The sequence below is a fragment of the Heloderma suspectum genome, chromosome 1 (genome assembly GCF_057233095.1).
Source record: "Heloderma suspectum isolate Gila_16-S chromosome 1, 16-S_ref, whole genome shotgun sequence".
Lineage (NCBI taxonomy): Eukaryota > Metazoa > Chordata > Lepidosauria > Squamata > Helodermatidae > Heloderma > Heloderma suspectum.
The window spans coordinates 429,909,332-429,926,438 of NC_139458.1; the positions used below are offsets into that span (position 1 = coordinate 429,909,332).

General features: G+C 42.7%; 1 protein-coding gene across 6 annotated transcripts in view; it reads left to right on the forward strand.

The window, feature by feature from the left end:
* PAPOLG (poly(A) polymerase gamma) overlaps positions 1-13,546 on the forward strand; it is a 34,403-nt gene extending 20,857 nt beyond the window's left edge. For 2 of the 6 annotated variants that reach the window (XM_084829304.1, XM_084829307.1), the window contains 11 exons: positions 1,141-1,225; positions 3,699-3,752; positions 4,258-4,377; positions 5,722-5,831; positions 7,247-7,368; positions 7,462-7,637; positions 8,719-8,822; positions 8,903-9,126; positions 10,091-10,144; positions 10,700-10,812; positions 12,224-13,546. In XM_084829304.1, coding sequence (XP_084685430.1) covers positions 1,141-1,225; positions 3,699-3,752; positions 4,258-4,377; positions 5,722-5,831; positions 7,247-7,368; positions 7,462-7,637; positions 8,719-8,822; positions 8,903-9,126; positions 10,091-10,144; positions 10,700-10,798 — 1,148 coding nt within the window. In that variant the 3' untranslated portion in view covers positions 10,799-10,812; positions 12,224-13,546. Of the gene's footprint in view, positions 1-1,140; positions 1,226-3,698; positions 3,753-4,257; positions 4,378-5,721; positions 5,832-7,246; positions 7,369-7,458; positions 7,638-8,718; positions 8,823-8,902; positions 9,127-10,090; positions 10,145-10,699; positions 10,813-12,223 lie in introns of all 6 variants that reach the window. The other 4 variants (XM_084829306.1, XM_084829308.1, XM_084829303.1 and 1 more) reach the window with 3 other exon arrangements.
* Positions 13,547-17,107: the final 3,561 nt, after the last annotated feature.

The window sequence follows — 17,107 nt, forward strand, 5'->3', positions numbered from 1 at the left end:
TGGCAGTGAGAAGGTAGACTCGCTGAAGGAGGGGGCTCATTGAGGTGTCTTGTGCAGGGCTCTCAAGCACCTGGAGCTGGCACTGTCCGATGGATATTGTAAGCATGGAAGTTGTTTCTCAGTAGAGGTAGGGGTGTGCTTGTGAGTGAGAGAGAGACAAAGACAGAAAGAGATGGAAGAGCTGGGCAAAAATGCTTCCTATAATTCTTCATCTACTTGGAAGCAGTGAAATTATGGGGCCCCTTTGTGCTGAATGTTCTCCTGGCAGGGGAGGAATTCTCCAGCTTCTTGGGGTTGTGCCTGTCCGTCAGCAGTGGCATTGTTGCTTTCTTTTTTACTGAGATACCTTTTTGCTGCTGCTGCTGCTGCAAGTAGTGGGAACTATGTTTACAGGCTTGTTGCCATTTTTGCATTCCCTAGAGCTAGCATTTAGAAAACAGGACAAAAAGATTTCAGAAAACTCTCATCTGAGAAATTTCAGTCTGCTTTAGCTCTCTGGGGCCATGTAAGAGGTGGTAGGAATGTGGGGTTGGGTGTCCCTTGAAAACAGTGTGTTGGGGAAGGGCAGAATTAGATGTAGCACAGACCTGCCACCCCCATTCCGTGACACTTTTCCTTTTCCCGGTAATGCCCAGTGCAATGCAATGCAAGATGCGACTCAATTGTGCATTGCATTTACCAGTCCCTGCCTCTCACAGGTGGCTGTCAGGGACAGGGAAATGCATAGTGTATGACGCTAATCCTAGATATAAGCAGAAAGAGTTGGTGACGGTCCCATGCCTTTTGTAATGTCTGTTTCACCAAAAGAGGAATATGCAAACTGGCCATGATCAGATTAGTGGTGACTGGAGGAGGAGGAGGATGAGGAGGGAGAGAAACCTTGCCTAAATGAGGACAGTGTAGGCTGAGAGATGTGTCTATGGTTCTTGGATGAGATATGAGCCTCTGATAGGGTTTGGGACTCCTATCTACTTCTAGTTTCTGTCTCAGACCTATGTACTACATCAAGTGACTTTTGTGCCGCTTTCCCAACTTGCAGTTCTCCAGTTTGGGTTCTGTGACTGCACCCCAGGACTATTCTGCTCAGATATAAAAATTATGATTATAAAGCACTGAAATAGCTATTTTATGTTTAAATAGGTCTTGCGGTTGCAGATGAGATTCTTCAAGGAAAATTGGACTGGCCAAAGCTGCTTGAACCACCCAACTTTTTCCAAAAGTACAAGTATGTAGAGTACCTGTACTTTCAAAATCTCTATTTTAAGCAACTTCATGCCTTGCTTTTTAGCTACCAAGATACCCAAAGCAGCTTACAGAAGTAAAATTAGAATAAAATGGCCACAATAACACAGCAGGCCAGATAAATATTTGTAAAAAGAAACTTGGGCTTCCCAGACCTGCCTTAAATATTTCCTTAACACATTCTTGTATGAAAACACCTTTAAAAGTGCTGGAACTAAAAAAAACTTGGACAAATTCAAAAGATCTTTACCAGGTGATGAAGAAAAACAAATGAAATATATATGCAGTGCTGACCTGCATATTAATCATCAACTTTTCAATTTACTATTTATTATGAAATACATTGTATATTATTTAGTACCACTTAGCACATAAAATAGTGCTGATTATTTGAACAAAATACAAATAAAATCATTCAGATACAATTGTGATTTTTTAAGAAGTTTGCATCCAAAACACCACCTCCACCACCATCATCATCATTATTATTAGAATGTCTTACTCATCTTTCTCTTTAAAAAGACCCAAGGCGAGTTACAACAAAATTATTAAAACATGCAAAATATAAAATGCATGTTAAACAATTTCTATTAAATACCCAAACAATAAAACAATAACATCAGTACATACCATAACCAAAGCCACAGATGCATTAAAAAAATCATGTGCCTTCAAATGCCTGGGGTTAGAGGAAAGTCTTGACTGGGCACTGAAAAAATGACAGTTTTGGCACCAAGCAAGCCTTGCTGGGGGAAGAGTTCCACAGTTGGGTGTTGCGGGGGGCACCACTTAGAAGGCCCTCTCCCTTGTTGCTGTCCTCCAGACTTGTTTCAGAGGAGGCACTCTGAGGAAGGGCTCAGATGTTGATCGCAGTGTACGGGCAGGTCCATACTGATCTACCCAGTTGTAGTGATGGAACTGCAAGCCACTGCACCTTGAAGTTATGGAAGCAAGTATGAAAAGATATAATCGCAGCTGAAAATAGACTACATTAACATTGTAGAAAGCAAAAGGGAAGATTATAGAATTTCTGCTTGGAAATAATGAGTAGGCTTCAAATATTTGTGGTGTTGCTTATTTGTTATGTGGATTAGTTATTTATCGTTAGCTGCCTGTGAAACAAAATAAGATCTGTAGCAAGCAAGTTCCAGAGATGGGGTGTCACAATAGAAAATGCTGTGTTTCTGGCCACCACCCTACTTACCTCTGAAGGGCCTCAGAGGAAGATCTTAATACCCTGGCAGGTTCATGCAGGAGGAGGCAATCCTTTAGATGCTCAGGTCCCAAACCACTTGGGGCTTTAAACTGGCTCTTTGAGTTCTCAGAAACGTGCTGGGAGCCAGTGTAGCTGTTCCAAAACTGGTGTGGGATATACACCCAGTTACCAAACTCACGCTGTCTAAATTAGGGGTGGGCGACATAGGCAAAAACATCTGGAGTGCCATACAACTCCCATCAGCCCTAGCCAGCGCAGTTCAGCGCAGATACTTGGAAGGTCACAAGTTGCCCATCCCTGCAAATAGAAAATAATCTACTCCCTCAATCATGCCCCACACTGTGCTTCCTCTAGTGAGTCTTTAACTCGCATTAGTCATGAATCTTCAAATGTTAACAAACTATCTGCTGCTGAAAACAGAATGGGGGCAAACTTGCTTGCCTATAAACAAAGAACTGAAGCTCTAGACTTGAAACATCTTGGTTTGTTTCTTGGCCAAAAGAGCAGCATAGAAAAGAGAATCTGCCTCTTTCCAGTTGGCAGAAAGTCCCTAGTGAACATTGGTGCTTCCAGGTGGAGGCTCCTAATGCTACCAGTCAAACAGCATTCCGCCTTTCCCTCCTTAACATGTTTTGTGGCAAAAAAAAAAAAATGGACGAAATCCATAAATGAGGCAGGGTGACTGCATGAGAAAAACCTTGTCTGGAAGCATCCATCTGTAGTATATTGGGCTGACCAAAGGATTCATGCGCTGCCCCTCAACTGCTATTAGCCTGAATGCACCAAAAAAAGAATCTGACGTTACTGACCAGCTAATTTAGTTGAAAGTTCAATCCTCCTGAAGTTTCAAAGCTTATCTACCACTACTGCTTTAGTGGCTCTTCTGAGCAAGATGGTCTAAAGAAGCAATGTGGTCCCTGCACCACGACCCTTACAATCCAGGCGACAGGGCTGGAATAGAGACGCAGACTTGTAAATGGTTGCAAAGGTGTGGGGAGGTTAATCGATAGGCTGTGAGGTTAGGAAAGGCTTTACAGAAGTCATGGGTGTAAATGAAGAGGAGGGAAATATTAGTATCTGTTGTATTTCTATAACGCCTTTCTGAAGCCAACCAAGGTGGTTTACAAAAATATCCCAACCAAGGAGGTGTACAAAAATATGGAAGTTAGCTCTCATCTCGGAAAGGTTTTTTTTCTGTAACTGTTAAAACTGATCAAATGTTTGTTTTCTATGTTTCCAGGCATTACATTGTTCTAATCGCCAGTTCCCCCACTGAAGAGCACCATTTGGAATGGTAAGCCCCCATAAATACTGATAGAATCCTGTTGTTAGCAGTTTGCATTTGATATTAGTGTGATTAGGGGGCGGGAGGAGAGGGGTGATAAGTAAATGTCAGACATGACACACAAGGAGTAAGAGTTGGGGAAGGAGGAAGGAAAAAGCAAGTTCAGGTTACAGTTCTTAGAGTGACCAGCTGAGATAGAAACCATTCAGGTAGCCTGCTGGAATGGCTGCTGCTAGACAACAGGTGAGAGAGGGTCTAAAACTTACTTTGCTTTATTTTCTAAAATATATCCTTGCATATGGCGTACTGCAAAAAGATGGGGTATAAATACTAAAATAAAGAATAAATTGAATCTACGTTTCATCTTAGACTTGCGTGAACTTTCCAGTAATTGTTGCATTTCACCATTGGGCCACATGATGTCGCATTTCAACTGGTTCTCAGAGGTACTTGGTTGGCTGGCCGACCATTCCGTAAAATTGTTAACTAAACCTTATTTTGTTTGTTTTTTAAGGGTTGGCCTGGTAGAATCTAAAATCCGTGTGCTTGTTGGAAGCTTGGAAAGGAATGAACTGATTACCATCGCACATGTAAATCCACAGTCCTTCCCTGGGACTAGGGAGCAATACAAAGAGTGAGTTAATGATTTATGGCGGGGCAGAACCAGATATGGGTTCAGCCCCCCACCATGCCCTCTGCTGGCCAGATGACATCCATGGCTGTGGCTACGGCTGGGGACGCCGTCCTACTCCATCCATTTTGCCTTCCTCCGTGCTGAGAAGCGCATGGAGTTCCCCTCAGCACGGAGAAAGGGATTCGAACTGGAATGCACTTTGTCCGCATCGGGGGCAGCACGCACTGCACAAAGCTGCTCAGCCAGTTCTGGAAAGAGCAGCCCTTCCCAGTGCCAGCGGAGCTCTCCCCACCTGCATCCCCGCTCTTACCTCCAGTGGGAGAAAACAGCAGGGATTTCTCCAGGGGGCAGTGCTTGGAGGCCAAACCCTGCTTTCTGGAGGAACCCTGGGAGGCTCTGCAGGCTGGTTGCGGAATCTTCGTGGGCTGGGTTAGGCCCATGAGCTGGACATACTGCATCCCTGGCAATATGGGCTTCCTAACCCCTGATGTGTGAAAACGTGGTGGTATTAGGATAACAATTTCCAGAGGGGCAAAACCAAAGATTTAGCTTATGCCAGCTTTCCCCAGCCAACCTGGTGTTCTTCGGGTGTTTTGGACTACGGATCTCATCATTCCTCGCAATTGGCCGTGCTGGGTGGGGCTGAAAAGAGTTTCAGTCCAAAAACCTCTGCCAGGCACCCAGTCAGGGAAAGCTGTATTATTGATAAAGCCATGAGTCTTTAAGGTGCATCAAGACACTTTGTTAGCGCTAGGACGTACACATTATATTGGCAAATACATGTCTCTTAAAGGAGTGAATGCATGGGAAGTGGCATTTGCCAGGGGAAACTGTCAAATGAAAGAGTTGCTACTTAGTCTTTATGTACCTGCAACCTCCCCACTCCACTAGCCTGGCCTCTTCTGGTCTCAGAGCCTGACTTGGGGGTTTGCTGAACAGTTAACTACTGTTTTTCCCCAAGTCGCGTGCGCGTGTGTGTGTGTGTGTGTGTGTGTGTGTGTTTGCATGCGCATGCATGCATGCATTTTACAAGAGGACTGACAGGTCAGAAAAGAATTAAGCATCTCCTGCTTGCCAGTTGATTCTCCCTTTTATAAATGCCACCATCTTTGCATTAGGATAACAAGGGATAGTTGGGGTTGCAAAGTCCATGATTCCCTTATAATGTGTAGCCCTGCCCTTTAGTGTACTAACATCTGAAGCAATTGTTTACTCTGCCAAGGAAACTAGTATTATGCATAAGGAATACTGAAGCAAACTTTAAATTGAATATTTTTCCTACAACTATGCTGACACCGTACCAGTGCTTTCAGTTAATGTGCTGTCCTGGGGCTTTTCCTTCAGGAGTGACTATGTGTCTATGTGGTTTCTGGGAATAACTTTTAAGAAAGTGGAGAATGCAGAGTTTTTAAACATTGACTTAACCTACGATATCCAGTCATTCACGGACACAGGTAAATCTTTATATTGTTGAAAATCTGTTTTGAATGAGCCATGATTGGGGGAGGGAGGCCCAAAGGGGTGCCTCATTTCAGTCTGAATTACTATCTGTGCTAACTCAGAGAACCAAATCCTGCTGAGATGTGGATGTATCTCTCCTGCATTCTTGATGTGTCCAGTTTAAATGTTAAATTTAACAAGTCTTCTAATAATGTCATATGCCAAGTCTTGTAAAAGATGGGAAAGGAGCACTGCTTGCTCATAAGCTTGCATGGCAAACAGAGTTGAGATGAAGCAAAATCTGTTGTCAAATAGGTTTTCTGCTCTGCTTCATTTGGAAGAAAATACCCTAGACTTAGAGGCTCACTAGTCCTTTAATGCTACTTTAAGTATATTGCCTTGATGTGACCTCTGATTTATTCTTTACTGCAGATATTCTTCCTTTGTCCATGAAAACATTGCATCAGTTTTATCTGTATTGGGCATGCAGTATTACAGATAAATCTGCTCCCTGAAGCTTTGGAATACTTGAGGATAGTGTACTTCATCAGAATTTCCCAAAATACACTGTACCCAGACTTATCTTTCAATCTTCTGTAGCTATATCTGTTTGCAAATATATCAAATGCTATTGCTGGGACTTGTAGGATTCTGCATGCCCTCTTAACATACCAGCTACACAAACTGCACTGCTATGGCGAAAAAAGCTACTTCCTCTCCATCCCTCCGTCCCCCCCATTTGTCCTGGACTATATAAGGCTCTCTTATTTTGTGTTTTGCAGATTCTTCTAATCAGTCATGGTTAAGGCCAACCTTAAGCTCGGCAAAATGACATTTGGCTTAGTGGACGAATATTTTAAACTAGCTGACAGTTACTTTAAAGACTAGCTAGCAGTTCTTAAATCTTATTTGAAACATACAAGATTCAGTATAACAATGTCTTACAGCACCTATATAGACTAACAGAAGTGACAATGTAAAGGTATCACAAGACTCTTTCTGCACAGTCAAGCTAAAGAACCAAGGAGGACTACCTCCTAACTCTCCTAAGGTGCTTGTGAAAGCCAAACATTCAGTACAGGAAGCATAACTCTGATCGAGGGAGTACATATTGTTGCCCACTGGTGGTATGTCTAAAAAACAAAGGCTTAAAGGTCCAGGTTCCAAAGGGAAGGGGAGTTATGCCTATCCCCAGCAGAGCAGCAAATTATTGGTGATCCTCTTAGTATTTGTCCCCTGCCATGTAGCATCCTAAGAGCCATTGTAGCTGCTCAGGACAATATACATTTTTTTTCTTTTTCCCTATAACAGTGGAGAGCTGCGGAGGTTTTGCCGCACTTCCTCAATGTCGGATGCTGTTGCTCATGTTGCTGTACAGGCTTGCTTGAGCTGCAGTCAAGCTGTTTGACTTTGTCGCCCTTGGTCTTAGTTTATAGGCAAGCAAATAATATCAACATGTTGAAAGAAGGCATGAAGATTGAAGCCACACACGTGAAGAAGAAACAACTCCATTATTATTTGCCAGCAGACTTCTTGCAGAAAAGGAAAAAGGTATGTTCAAATTCAGGCCTTCCTTTATTAAAACAAACAATTAAAACACGTTATTTGAAGAACTATGAACTTAAGCTAAATGTTTCTCAGCAGAGTGTACCAGATGTTGGTCAACACGCTTGCAGGTTTGTGTTTAAAAGGCCATCTGAGGACGATGGCTGCTTGGACAGTTACCGGAGTGCAGATGTTGCGACACAATGCAAAGCCGTTCCTTCGTTCAGTGGCCTGGCAAAATTCTGCAGTAGTTCTTTTTCAAAAGAAACTGAAAGGTAGGCTTTCTAAAATATATGTCTAGGCTTGTGCCATTTTGGAGCCACACCTCTGCTTTAAGACTCAGGGATGCTCAGCCACTGCTGTTTCTTCTTCATGGTCTCTGTGCATCACACATATGGGTTCTGTGCCTGGGCAGAACCCATACGTGTGAATGCACAGATGCCCATGAAGAACTACAGTTACAGGTAAGCAGCCTGTCCACCCCACAACATCTGGTATTAGGGCTATTGATTTTGAGATTTTTTTCCCCCATCCCTTAAGCCAAGTTCTTGCTAGTTGCACAGCAGCCACTCTGCCATGACTCCTTGCCACAATGCTCCAGCAGCATTACTCACAGAGACAGGGGCAGGGTATAGCATGAAAGGAGGTGATGATATGGTTTGGCATGCTGGAGTGAGAGAGAACTGCATTTTGCCACTGCCATAGGACCTCTCTAGTTTACTCTTCCCACTCACTGTTATCAGAGTGATGATAGCATAAGTCTAGGACACAAGACTAGTCTAGTTTATTGGTCTAGGTAAGGCTGTTATTCCCATTTGAGGTGAGAATCTTAGGTTGTTGAGAGGTCCTGGATTCAAATTGTAGAAGAGTCCTGCCTGGGGGGATAGGATTGCTGTGGGTTTGGGGAGGAGCCATAGTTCAATGGTGGAATTTCTGCATTACTTGTATAAGGTCCCAGTTTCAGTCCTTGGCATCTCCAGTTAAAAAGGTTCTCAGGTATAAAATGCTAAAAGAGGCCCTTACCTGAGACCTTGAAGAGCTGCTAGTCTGTCAGCTAATGGCACATGGCAGCTTCATATGTAAGTAAATTAGTGTGGTTGGGGAAATGGAGGCCAAGTTCTCACCATGTCTGAATAGACTGGTTCGAGTTATGAGCACAAAGGCCACCTTTTGAGGAATCTCCTCAGTTCCATGTTTAAATCTACACACCACGAACAGTCCGACTTTATTTCAACAGCATAAATCTTTATCTCGATTCTACTAGTAACAAGCGTTTCATGGCCCTATTACAGAAGTCCTTTACACTAGCACAGTGTAGCTGCCATAAAATCTTTCTTAGCCAGTGCTGTTTTACAGGCATGCTGGCTTTGAAAGAGCCATCTTTACAAGCAGAGAGAAGCCAGTGAAGATCACTCAGCCTTTGATGCCTGTTCAAGGGTTGCCCATTCCAGTTGGTCCACGTATGTATAAAAATGGAAAATTAGTGGGATTTCTCTCTTAAAAGTCTATGAGTAAAATGTAAAGCTCCTGCTTTTTGCAGGGTTGGATTCCACAGTGGCAGTGAACATAGCTCCACCTCCAAGTACGTGCAGCATCTCCATGGCCATAGTGCAAAATGCGATTCCTACTACTATTGCGCCTGTCTCTTCCCAGCAGCAGCAGGATGGAATTGCTTCTGTAACCATTAAAAATAGTCCTGCACACAAAAGAGGTCATTCACCTGCCTTGGAAGAAGGTTTTAAACGGCTGAAAGATGTAGAAAAGGTAAGTCTCTCCCAGCATGTAAAAAATGCCAAAACAAGATCAGATATAGAGGTGCCTGACCAGTAAAGTAACTCTGCCTAAGACTGCAGCCTGAAACTCAGTGAGTTTTACTTCTGAGTAAACGTGCATAGGATAGAGTTGAAAGGATCCTAACTTCTGGGTGGAGAGGATGGACCCCTAACCCTCTTCAGACTTTTGTAACTGTGGAGGCTGTTGTAGAAATTTTTCCACAGTGGGCATAGGCACTACTCTTTTTGCCTGTAGACAATTTTAATATGCGCCATTGCCCAATTTAAACACACTTGTGCTTATTCCCCTGGGGAAACCTCTAAGAGCTAGTCCATCTTTCCTCAACCCACCACTCTCCAGATGTGTTGGACTACATCTCCATCATCATTAGCCAGCACCCCATGCTGTCTGGGGAAGATAAGACTTGTACTCCAGCACGTCTGGAGGATGCCAGATTAGGAAATGCTAAGATGGTCGGACTTTGTTCCCTTTTTAAATACCACCTTTGTCTAGTAGCTGTGACGCTGATGAAAGGATTTGAACAAAAGCTAGTTGAGGCTGAATCTCAGAATGGCAGCAGAGGGGTGGGGAGATGTGTTGTCCAGCTAAAGGGGAATGATTTCTAATATGTTGGAGATGAGTCTTAAAGATGCAGAAATGAGATGGCAAAGACTGTTCTGCATAACTACAAGCCTGACTACCCTGACTGTGTCTCCATACACTTGATTGGTGCTAGAACTCTGCATCTTGTGCACTTTTGTTCCCAAGTAAATCCAGTTCAACTTGATTACAGTAGGATAGACATGCATAGGATTGTGCCACAAGACTTCGAAGTGGTGTGGAGAATGCTGTATCACTTTGTGGCCTCTTCAGTTTCTGAAAGTAATACACAGTTCCTTGCATTTAATTTCTAACTAGCATCTTGTGGTGTGGTGTGTGTGTTTTTTCCTTTTAGCATAGCCTTGAAGACGCCATCCCTCTTCCAACTTTTAACACACTAAGATCACAGGTATAATGTGAACGTTGGTTTTAAAAACAAAAAAACAAACCGAAATATAGTTCCTGAGGCCTAACGGTCTTGGATAATTGACTTCTACCTCATTCTACCTATTTCCCATAAAGAAATTTGAAATGCCAAATGTTTACGGTCTTGGATAATTGACTTCTACCTCATTCTACCTATTTCCCATAAAGAAATTCGAAATGCCAAATGTTTACGGTCTTGAATAATTGACTTCTACCTCATTCTACCTATTTCCCATAAAGAAATTCGAAATGCCAAATTTTTACGTTCAGTCAAATGCAGATACGCATATTCATATTTGTATCCCATCTTTCATTGTCTCCCCTCTCCTGAGCTCTCAAGTTAGCTCATAAGGTTAAAACCATAAATCAATTATCTTCCCTCAGTAAAAGAAACCAGAATTTGAATATGAGGAGATACAAGACCTCCTAGTAGTAGGGTCAGTGCAGGATATGGGTTCACCGTTGCTCTGATCTGCTGCTGTACCCATTCTCCAGGACACTTGGCTTCACACATCTGATTTAAGTTCTCATTTTGTAGCGACTTTCCAGTAAAGAATTGCCAGATTCATCCTCTCCAATTCCAGCAAGTAGTGTTCGTGTTGTCAAAAACTCCATCAGACTGACTCTTAACCGATAGCAGTGCCCCTTAAGGTAATGGTACACGTACTTTTTTTTTTTTAAGAAATGGCTATTGCACAATGCATTATTCAATAATTGTTCTTTGAGCATATTATTTGGGCTGCAACAAGCAATCAGCTTTATAATTGACTGGGAAGGTGCCCTCATCAGGTTTTTAAAAAAGATATCGGTTGTATCCAATTCTGTCTACAAGGGGAACAGACACTACTCATGGAATGGAATCCACAGCCTTGTTGCTTCCCAAATCTTCTCCAGAGGAAGCAGGAACCCTGCAGCATAAACAGAGGTCCACTGTGCAATTTTGGATGGAATCCTATATATTTAATACATGCTGTTATAGCTGCCCTAGGAACTTGCTGAAGGGCAGAGCATAAATCCTTTAAATGATAACTGTATATAGCAAGGGCCATTCACAGAGTGTCTCTCACTCACTCAACTTTTTAACATAATGCCTGCTATGATAACAAAGCTTATATAATTTGTGCTTTGGACATTTTTTCCCATATGCAAATTTAATAGATTAATAATTCTTAAAGAACATGGTTCAGCCTACTTATTGTTTATTTTTATTTATCTTGTTTTATCAGATTTAAAAGAAGCCACTTACACATTTAAAATACACAATTACACATGAACACTACCTCCCCGCCCCTACAGCAATTACAAAGATTCTAATCAGCAACACTATATGTTTTTCAACTCTTAAAAAGAGTCCTAAAGTTACTTTAGCCATGTTAGCATCACGTGAAGTGTGAAGAAAGGCTGTAGCTAAATAGGACAGTGAGTCCTTGTAAGTCCCTGCCCTCTCCCCTTGCTACTTCAAAGGCCCTGAACTTGGAAGCTTCTGAGATTCCTGTGCCCTGCCAGGCTGAAGCCAACGGAGCGGGAGGAGCGGCAGAGGCAACATTTACTTCCCCATCCTCCAACTTTGCTTTTTTTGCTAGATGGCCTTTTCAGCCCATCTAGCGAGGGCGCTTCAGAGGGGGAGGGAAGGAGGCTAGAGGAGGATCAGGATAAATTGTATCCTGGCCTCTTTGGTCTCCCCACCCACTGGAACATCCCCTTTTCCCCCTCTCAGAGGTTGATTTTTCTGACCTCAGAGAGGCATCCGGTGTGGTTTTGTCTGCACCGGCTGTGGGGGATTGGAGTCAGATCTCCAACTCCCCCTTCTGAGGTTGGAGTGCTGTATCTGACCTTGGAAGGGGGAATCTCAGCCATCCTATGGTCCCTGGGAGGCTCACCCGGGGACCATAGGATTGCTCTTTATTAGGCTGTCTAGTAGAAAAGCTGGGAAATGTCTCTGCCTGATCACCTAACTAACTGCTTCAAGTTGGTGTAGAGACAGTACTGGGCTAAATGGCCCCATTTTTGGCAAGATACATGTTGCCTATTCTTTTAATCCTCTGTAAACTTTTTTCTGCAGGTGCTGCACTACCATAACTGCTGTTAAAAAAAAAAAAAATCAAGCAGCTGTTCCCAAGAACCATGGCCTGTGGGTACATCTCTAATTTAGATGTTTCTTCCCTTGGACTCTCCGTTACTTTATTTTCACTGTGCAGGTGCATAGCTTTATTTTAAGTCATATATGTTTGAATTATTTGTCTTGAGTGGAAAACCTTTTTGTTATGAAAAATGCCAAAAAAAAAAAAAAAAAGTCTTGTGGTTTACGAAAAATAAAGGGGGTGGCATGCAGACTACTTGGCCCAGGTGTCCTTCCACTTAAGTCGGTGGGATTACAGCAGTGCAGGCAGTCTGCATCTCCCTCTGAAATGTACTCTTAACACGGTTGTTCTAATCAGGAAATCCACAACCAATCTTAGTGGTGTGGAAGGCTGACAGCTGTTCTGTTAAGCTATTTGTTGTAGATGGACTTCATTAGGTGGTTCTTGTGAACTTCAGCTGGAGTAATTTATGCACAGGAGTATCTGTGTGCGCTTCTCCTTCAAACGGCAATCTCATTACAGAATTTGGCACCTATATATATGCACTGTGTAAATGTTCCATTAAAGCTGCCTCCTGTGGAGGCCCACAAAATAAAAACCTAGGTCACAATTTAGCTGTTGTTTAAGCACCATACAGCCCCATGCATATTAATAAATAGTGTAAAGCCTTCTCTCTTCTCCCCCCCCCCCCCCCCCCGCAAGCTCAGACTTGAAAACAGTGGGAGCTACATGTGCTTAAATTTTAGCTGGATTGGACTCTGGCTTTTAAAAATAAAAACTCTTAACAGATACGAATATTTCACAATAGTAAAATGCCAAGGATGATGGTTGCTGTGTCACTTGAATGTTGGAATGGTTACAGGCGTTGTTGTATGGCCTTAACTCACAATCCAAACTATTTCCATTATCTGCTGAAATATCTCAAAATGATTTTCCATAGCTTGTCCAGAATGCATAAAAGCTCTTTGCCTGCCTTGCTGGTCCACTTTTTTCCTTTGAACTGTGGCCAGGAACGCAGAGCTGGAATTTAGAGTTTTACTGAACTTTGGACAATACGCTATTCTGAATAACTCAGACTGGGCAATATTGGTTCTGGTTAAGACCACTTCACTCATGTTGACAAACTGTCTTCCAAAAACTTGCTTTCCCCCTAGGTCAATCTCTAGAAATGTGAGGAACAAATACCGTTTACAAGTCTTGTCTTAAATTATGTATTGTGTTTTTGTAAAAACAGAATTTATATTTAGAGTATTTTTGTATGTACTGTAAAAAAATCATCTTTTCAAAGAAAAATTTAAAAACTCTAGTCTTTCTCCTGTTTTATTGATGGGGCTATTAGGGAGCTCTTTGCTTCTAATACAAACTAATAAATCATTGTTTCTATTTTACTAGACATAAGCTATTTAGGCAAACAATTGGAGAAGGATAAGTGTGGAGAGAAGTTGTAGTCCAAAGTGACCTCGTGACCTCATGGAATTGCAGCTTCTTAATTTGGAAGGGTTTTAATGTATTTATTGCAGTGTTACTGGACCAAATGCTAGAATTCTCTTGACTGATTTCTACAAAAAGCTCATATAGATCCAAGCCAAGTACTGTGTTCTGTTCAAAATGTGAACTAGCTATTTCAGGGTGGATTGCTTTTAAATCAAGGCAATTTAAATAAATGATTTAAATCGGCAAGGAAAAATGTTGATTTAAATCAGTGATTTAATTCAGGTTTTTCATATTTCCTGAACAGTGGTGACAATCTGACTGCTAAGACATGTTAACTTATAATCAAATAGAATATTATTTACACCGCTTCAGTCTTAAAAGCAGGCTATGTGTGTCTTTATCTCACTGTATATGTTTTGCATACTTTCCTTCTTTTTTTTCTTTTACCTATAGAGGGAATGCCTGCAAAGTATTCCTATATAGTCTTTCCTATGACCAGGACCCATGACAGTTTGAGGTTAACAACACAATCCTACATTTATACTCAGAAATAAGTTCCATTGTGTTCAATGGGGCGAAATCCCAGGTAAGTGGGTATAGGATTGTAGCTAGTATGGGAATACAGGAAGTGGACAACTTTTCCTTTCCAGGGTTGCTGCTTTCTGCTTCTCTCTGTCTTGGCCCAGCCTTGCCCTCACAAAAACAGAGTAGCAAACAAAAATGAAATTCCCGTGACTGATTGTCAAAACAAGGTTTGATAGTTACTGGACATAAAAAAATAAATTAAAACTTTTAAACTGATTTTTTTTTTTGGATTTGTTAAAAGTATCAGTTTTTATCCACTCTGATAAAGTGGATAAAACTAGGCTCTGGCAGAGTTGTCCAGGAAAACTTAACATGACCCCACCCATCTCTGTATTTCCTCGCTCAGGTCATACACCAAGGTAACCAGGGTAGTTTCGGTTCCAAAACCAGATGCTTGTGCACCTTGCCCAAGTATGGAATGTTTCAGACTGGCTGGTAATTATATTGGTTTGATGGATCTAATGAGGACTTCTGAACAAGGCCAGTACAATAGCCTCTTTTAACACAGCGGGTATACCATCCTCCTTCAGCCAGGCATTAGCAGTTTCCACAATCCAGCAGGCCAGTCCTACCCTGACAGATTTCACAAGCTAGAAAAGCCATGGATTGAGCATGTGCCTGGCAGGCATCATTCCAACAGGAATCTTGTCCCCATACTCAAGTTGCACAATCTGACAGGTATCCATATGAATGTAACAAGAAGGCAGCATTGACACACCTACTACCTGGGCACTACTGATCTGGCCTTAATAACATCTTGCTTTGTCAATAATATGCTCTACGTGAGGATGCCTTTCAAAAGTGTCTGGAAACTTCAACTGGTCCAGAAGGGCAGCAGCTTGACTTTTAACTGGCTGCTTACTGGGAGTATGTGATCCCCTTGTTGAAACAGCTGCCCTGGCTTTCAGTTATGGTTCTGGGCCCAATGCAAAGTACACATGATGATCATTAAATCCCTTTATGGTTTAGCGTGGGGGTGGGCAACTTGTGGCCCTCCAGATTTTTGGCCTACAACATCCCCCCCCCCCCCCCGGTTTAGTGCTAGGAAAGTCGAAGGGCTGCCTTCTCCTGCGTGCAGCTGCCTGCTCATTAAAATCGTCAACTGAGTCTCCCTTACATGTTTTATGTGTCCCTGGAGTCCATCTGACTGCAACCAGGGAGGGAGCCCCCCACATAGTGCCAAGATGTTAGACCTCCATCCTGGGGAAAGTTTCTGTTGCCTGCCTGTCATGCCATTTCAACGTATGTTTGGCCTGTAGCATCTGGTGTTAATAGCTTACGGATGTGGTTTTCTAATGCTAACACATAGCAGTTTAAGGCTCAATATGAGGGAAAGAGATCCCTTTTTGTGGGGTGGGGGGCAGAGGAAATGCCTCCTCCACATGGAAAAGGCCACAGGTCAGATGTTTTGCTTACCTCTAGCAGGGAGACCCACCTGCACAAGGTTGTCACATGCAGCAGCAATGTTGAGTGGGCAGGAGCAGGTGTTATGAACAAACCCTCTTCCAACCCTCTTGAGGACTTGACTACTGCTTAACTTTGCTTCTTTATTGTGGTTTGCTTCAGGATGATGGGGAATCTCTCCACACACACCTACACATGAACCTTAATGTTGGGGGTGTCACTCACCTCTACACGTTTGTACTATTAATTTGCTTTGGTTTTAAATGGTTCTCTGTACTTCTTTTAAAAAAAGGATTGTATGAGAACCAGTGAACAAAACAACCTCCTTCCAATTCCAGATTTGTTCATTGAGAATACATATACCACTTTAAATAAAAGTTCTCAAATAAGGCAACAATTACATGCTTAAAATATCTTCATTCTGTAGATTCATCTGCGCTTGTAGGCCATAGGCAAGTGACAGCAGCAGCTGTCTGAAATCTTGGTGGAGGAGGCTGTTGGAGATGCTTTGGGAACAGTGGTATTTAAGTCCTCTTCCCTGTCCTCATTGCTGTTGCCTTGCCAGGCTTGCAGTAGCTACAAAGAAGTACCCCTTGCCAGGAATACCCCCTGCCCTGGGTGTGTGTTGCTGAGCAGCAGGCCTGTGTCACACAAGATGTTAATGTCCAAAGAGGGATGGCCTCCTTTGGCTGAAGACTGATAGCACCGTGGGTGTTCCCACAGGAAGACAGAAAACCTCAGTGAAAGTGGAGGGAGAGCGAATGCCTAGTAGCCATCATGGATAGTGTTGATTAAAAGCTGTGGTAGGAGAAACCAGTTTAATCACAACACCACTCAGAGGACCCAAATATGACAGGCGGTGCTGTACTCTGCGTTTTGTGTATTGCAACTATCTGCTGCTTCTAATCAAGAGGAAACCGTTCTGCTGGTACTGAAATCCTTTAATTATTTGTCACTTCTCAGAATGGGGATGTGTTTGAAGTGAAAACCTTCTGGCAATATTTGACTGTGCAGCTCAAAACCCTTTTTCTAAAAGAAGGTGTCAGTTTAAAACACGAAAGACCAGGAGTATCTCTTCAAGCTGGAGCCCACTATTTTGTGGTCATGCCACAGGAAGGCTATGAAAAAAGCACTGTTAAAGACCTCAGGTCTGGGTTGGCTGGCTTATGTATTTGTAGGGCCCACTCCATCCTCCAGGCAGAAACTGGGTAAGGGTAATGTATTTTGCCAGTCCGAGCTCATTTGCTTTTTTTACTACGTTTTTATCCTGCTTTGTCTCCTGAAGCAGCTCGCCATCAATTAAAAAGAGGCCCTGCCCTCAGGCTTACAAACTAAAAGGACACACAAGGGAAAGGCAGTGGAGGGAAAAGGAAGGAGATCAGTTTTTCAAGGCCAGAACAAGGTGGTGAGCTACAAGATGCACTTTAGGACAGGCTGATCTT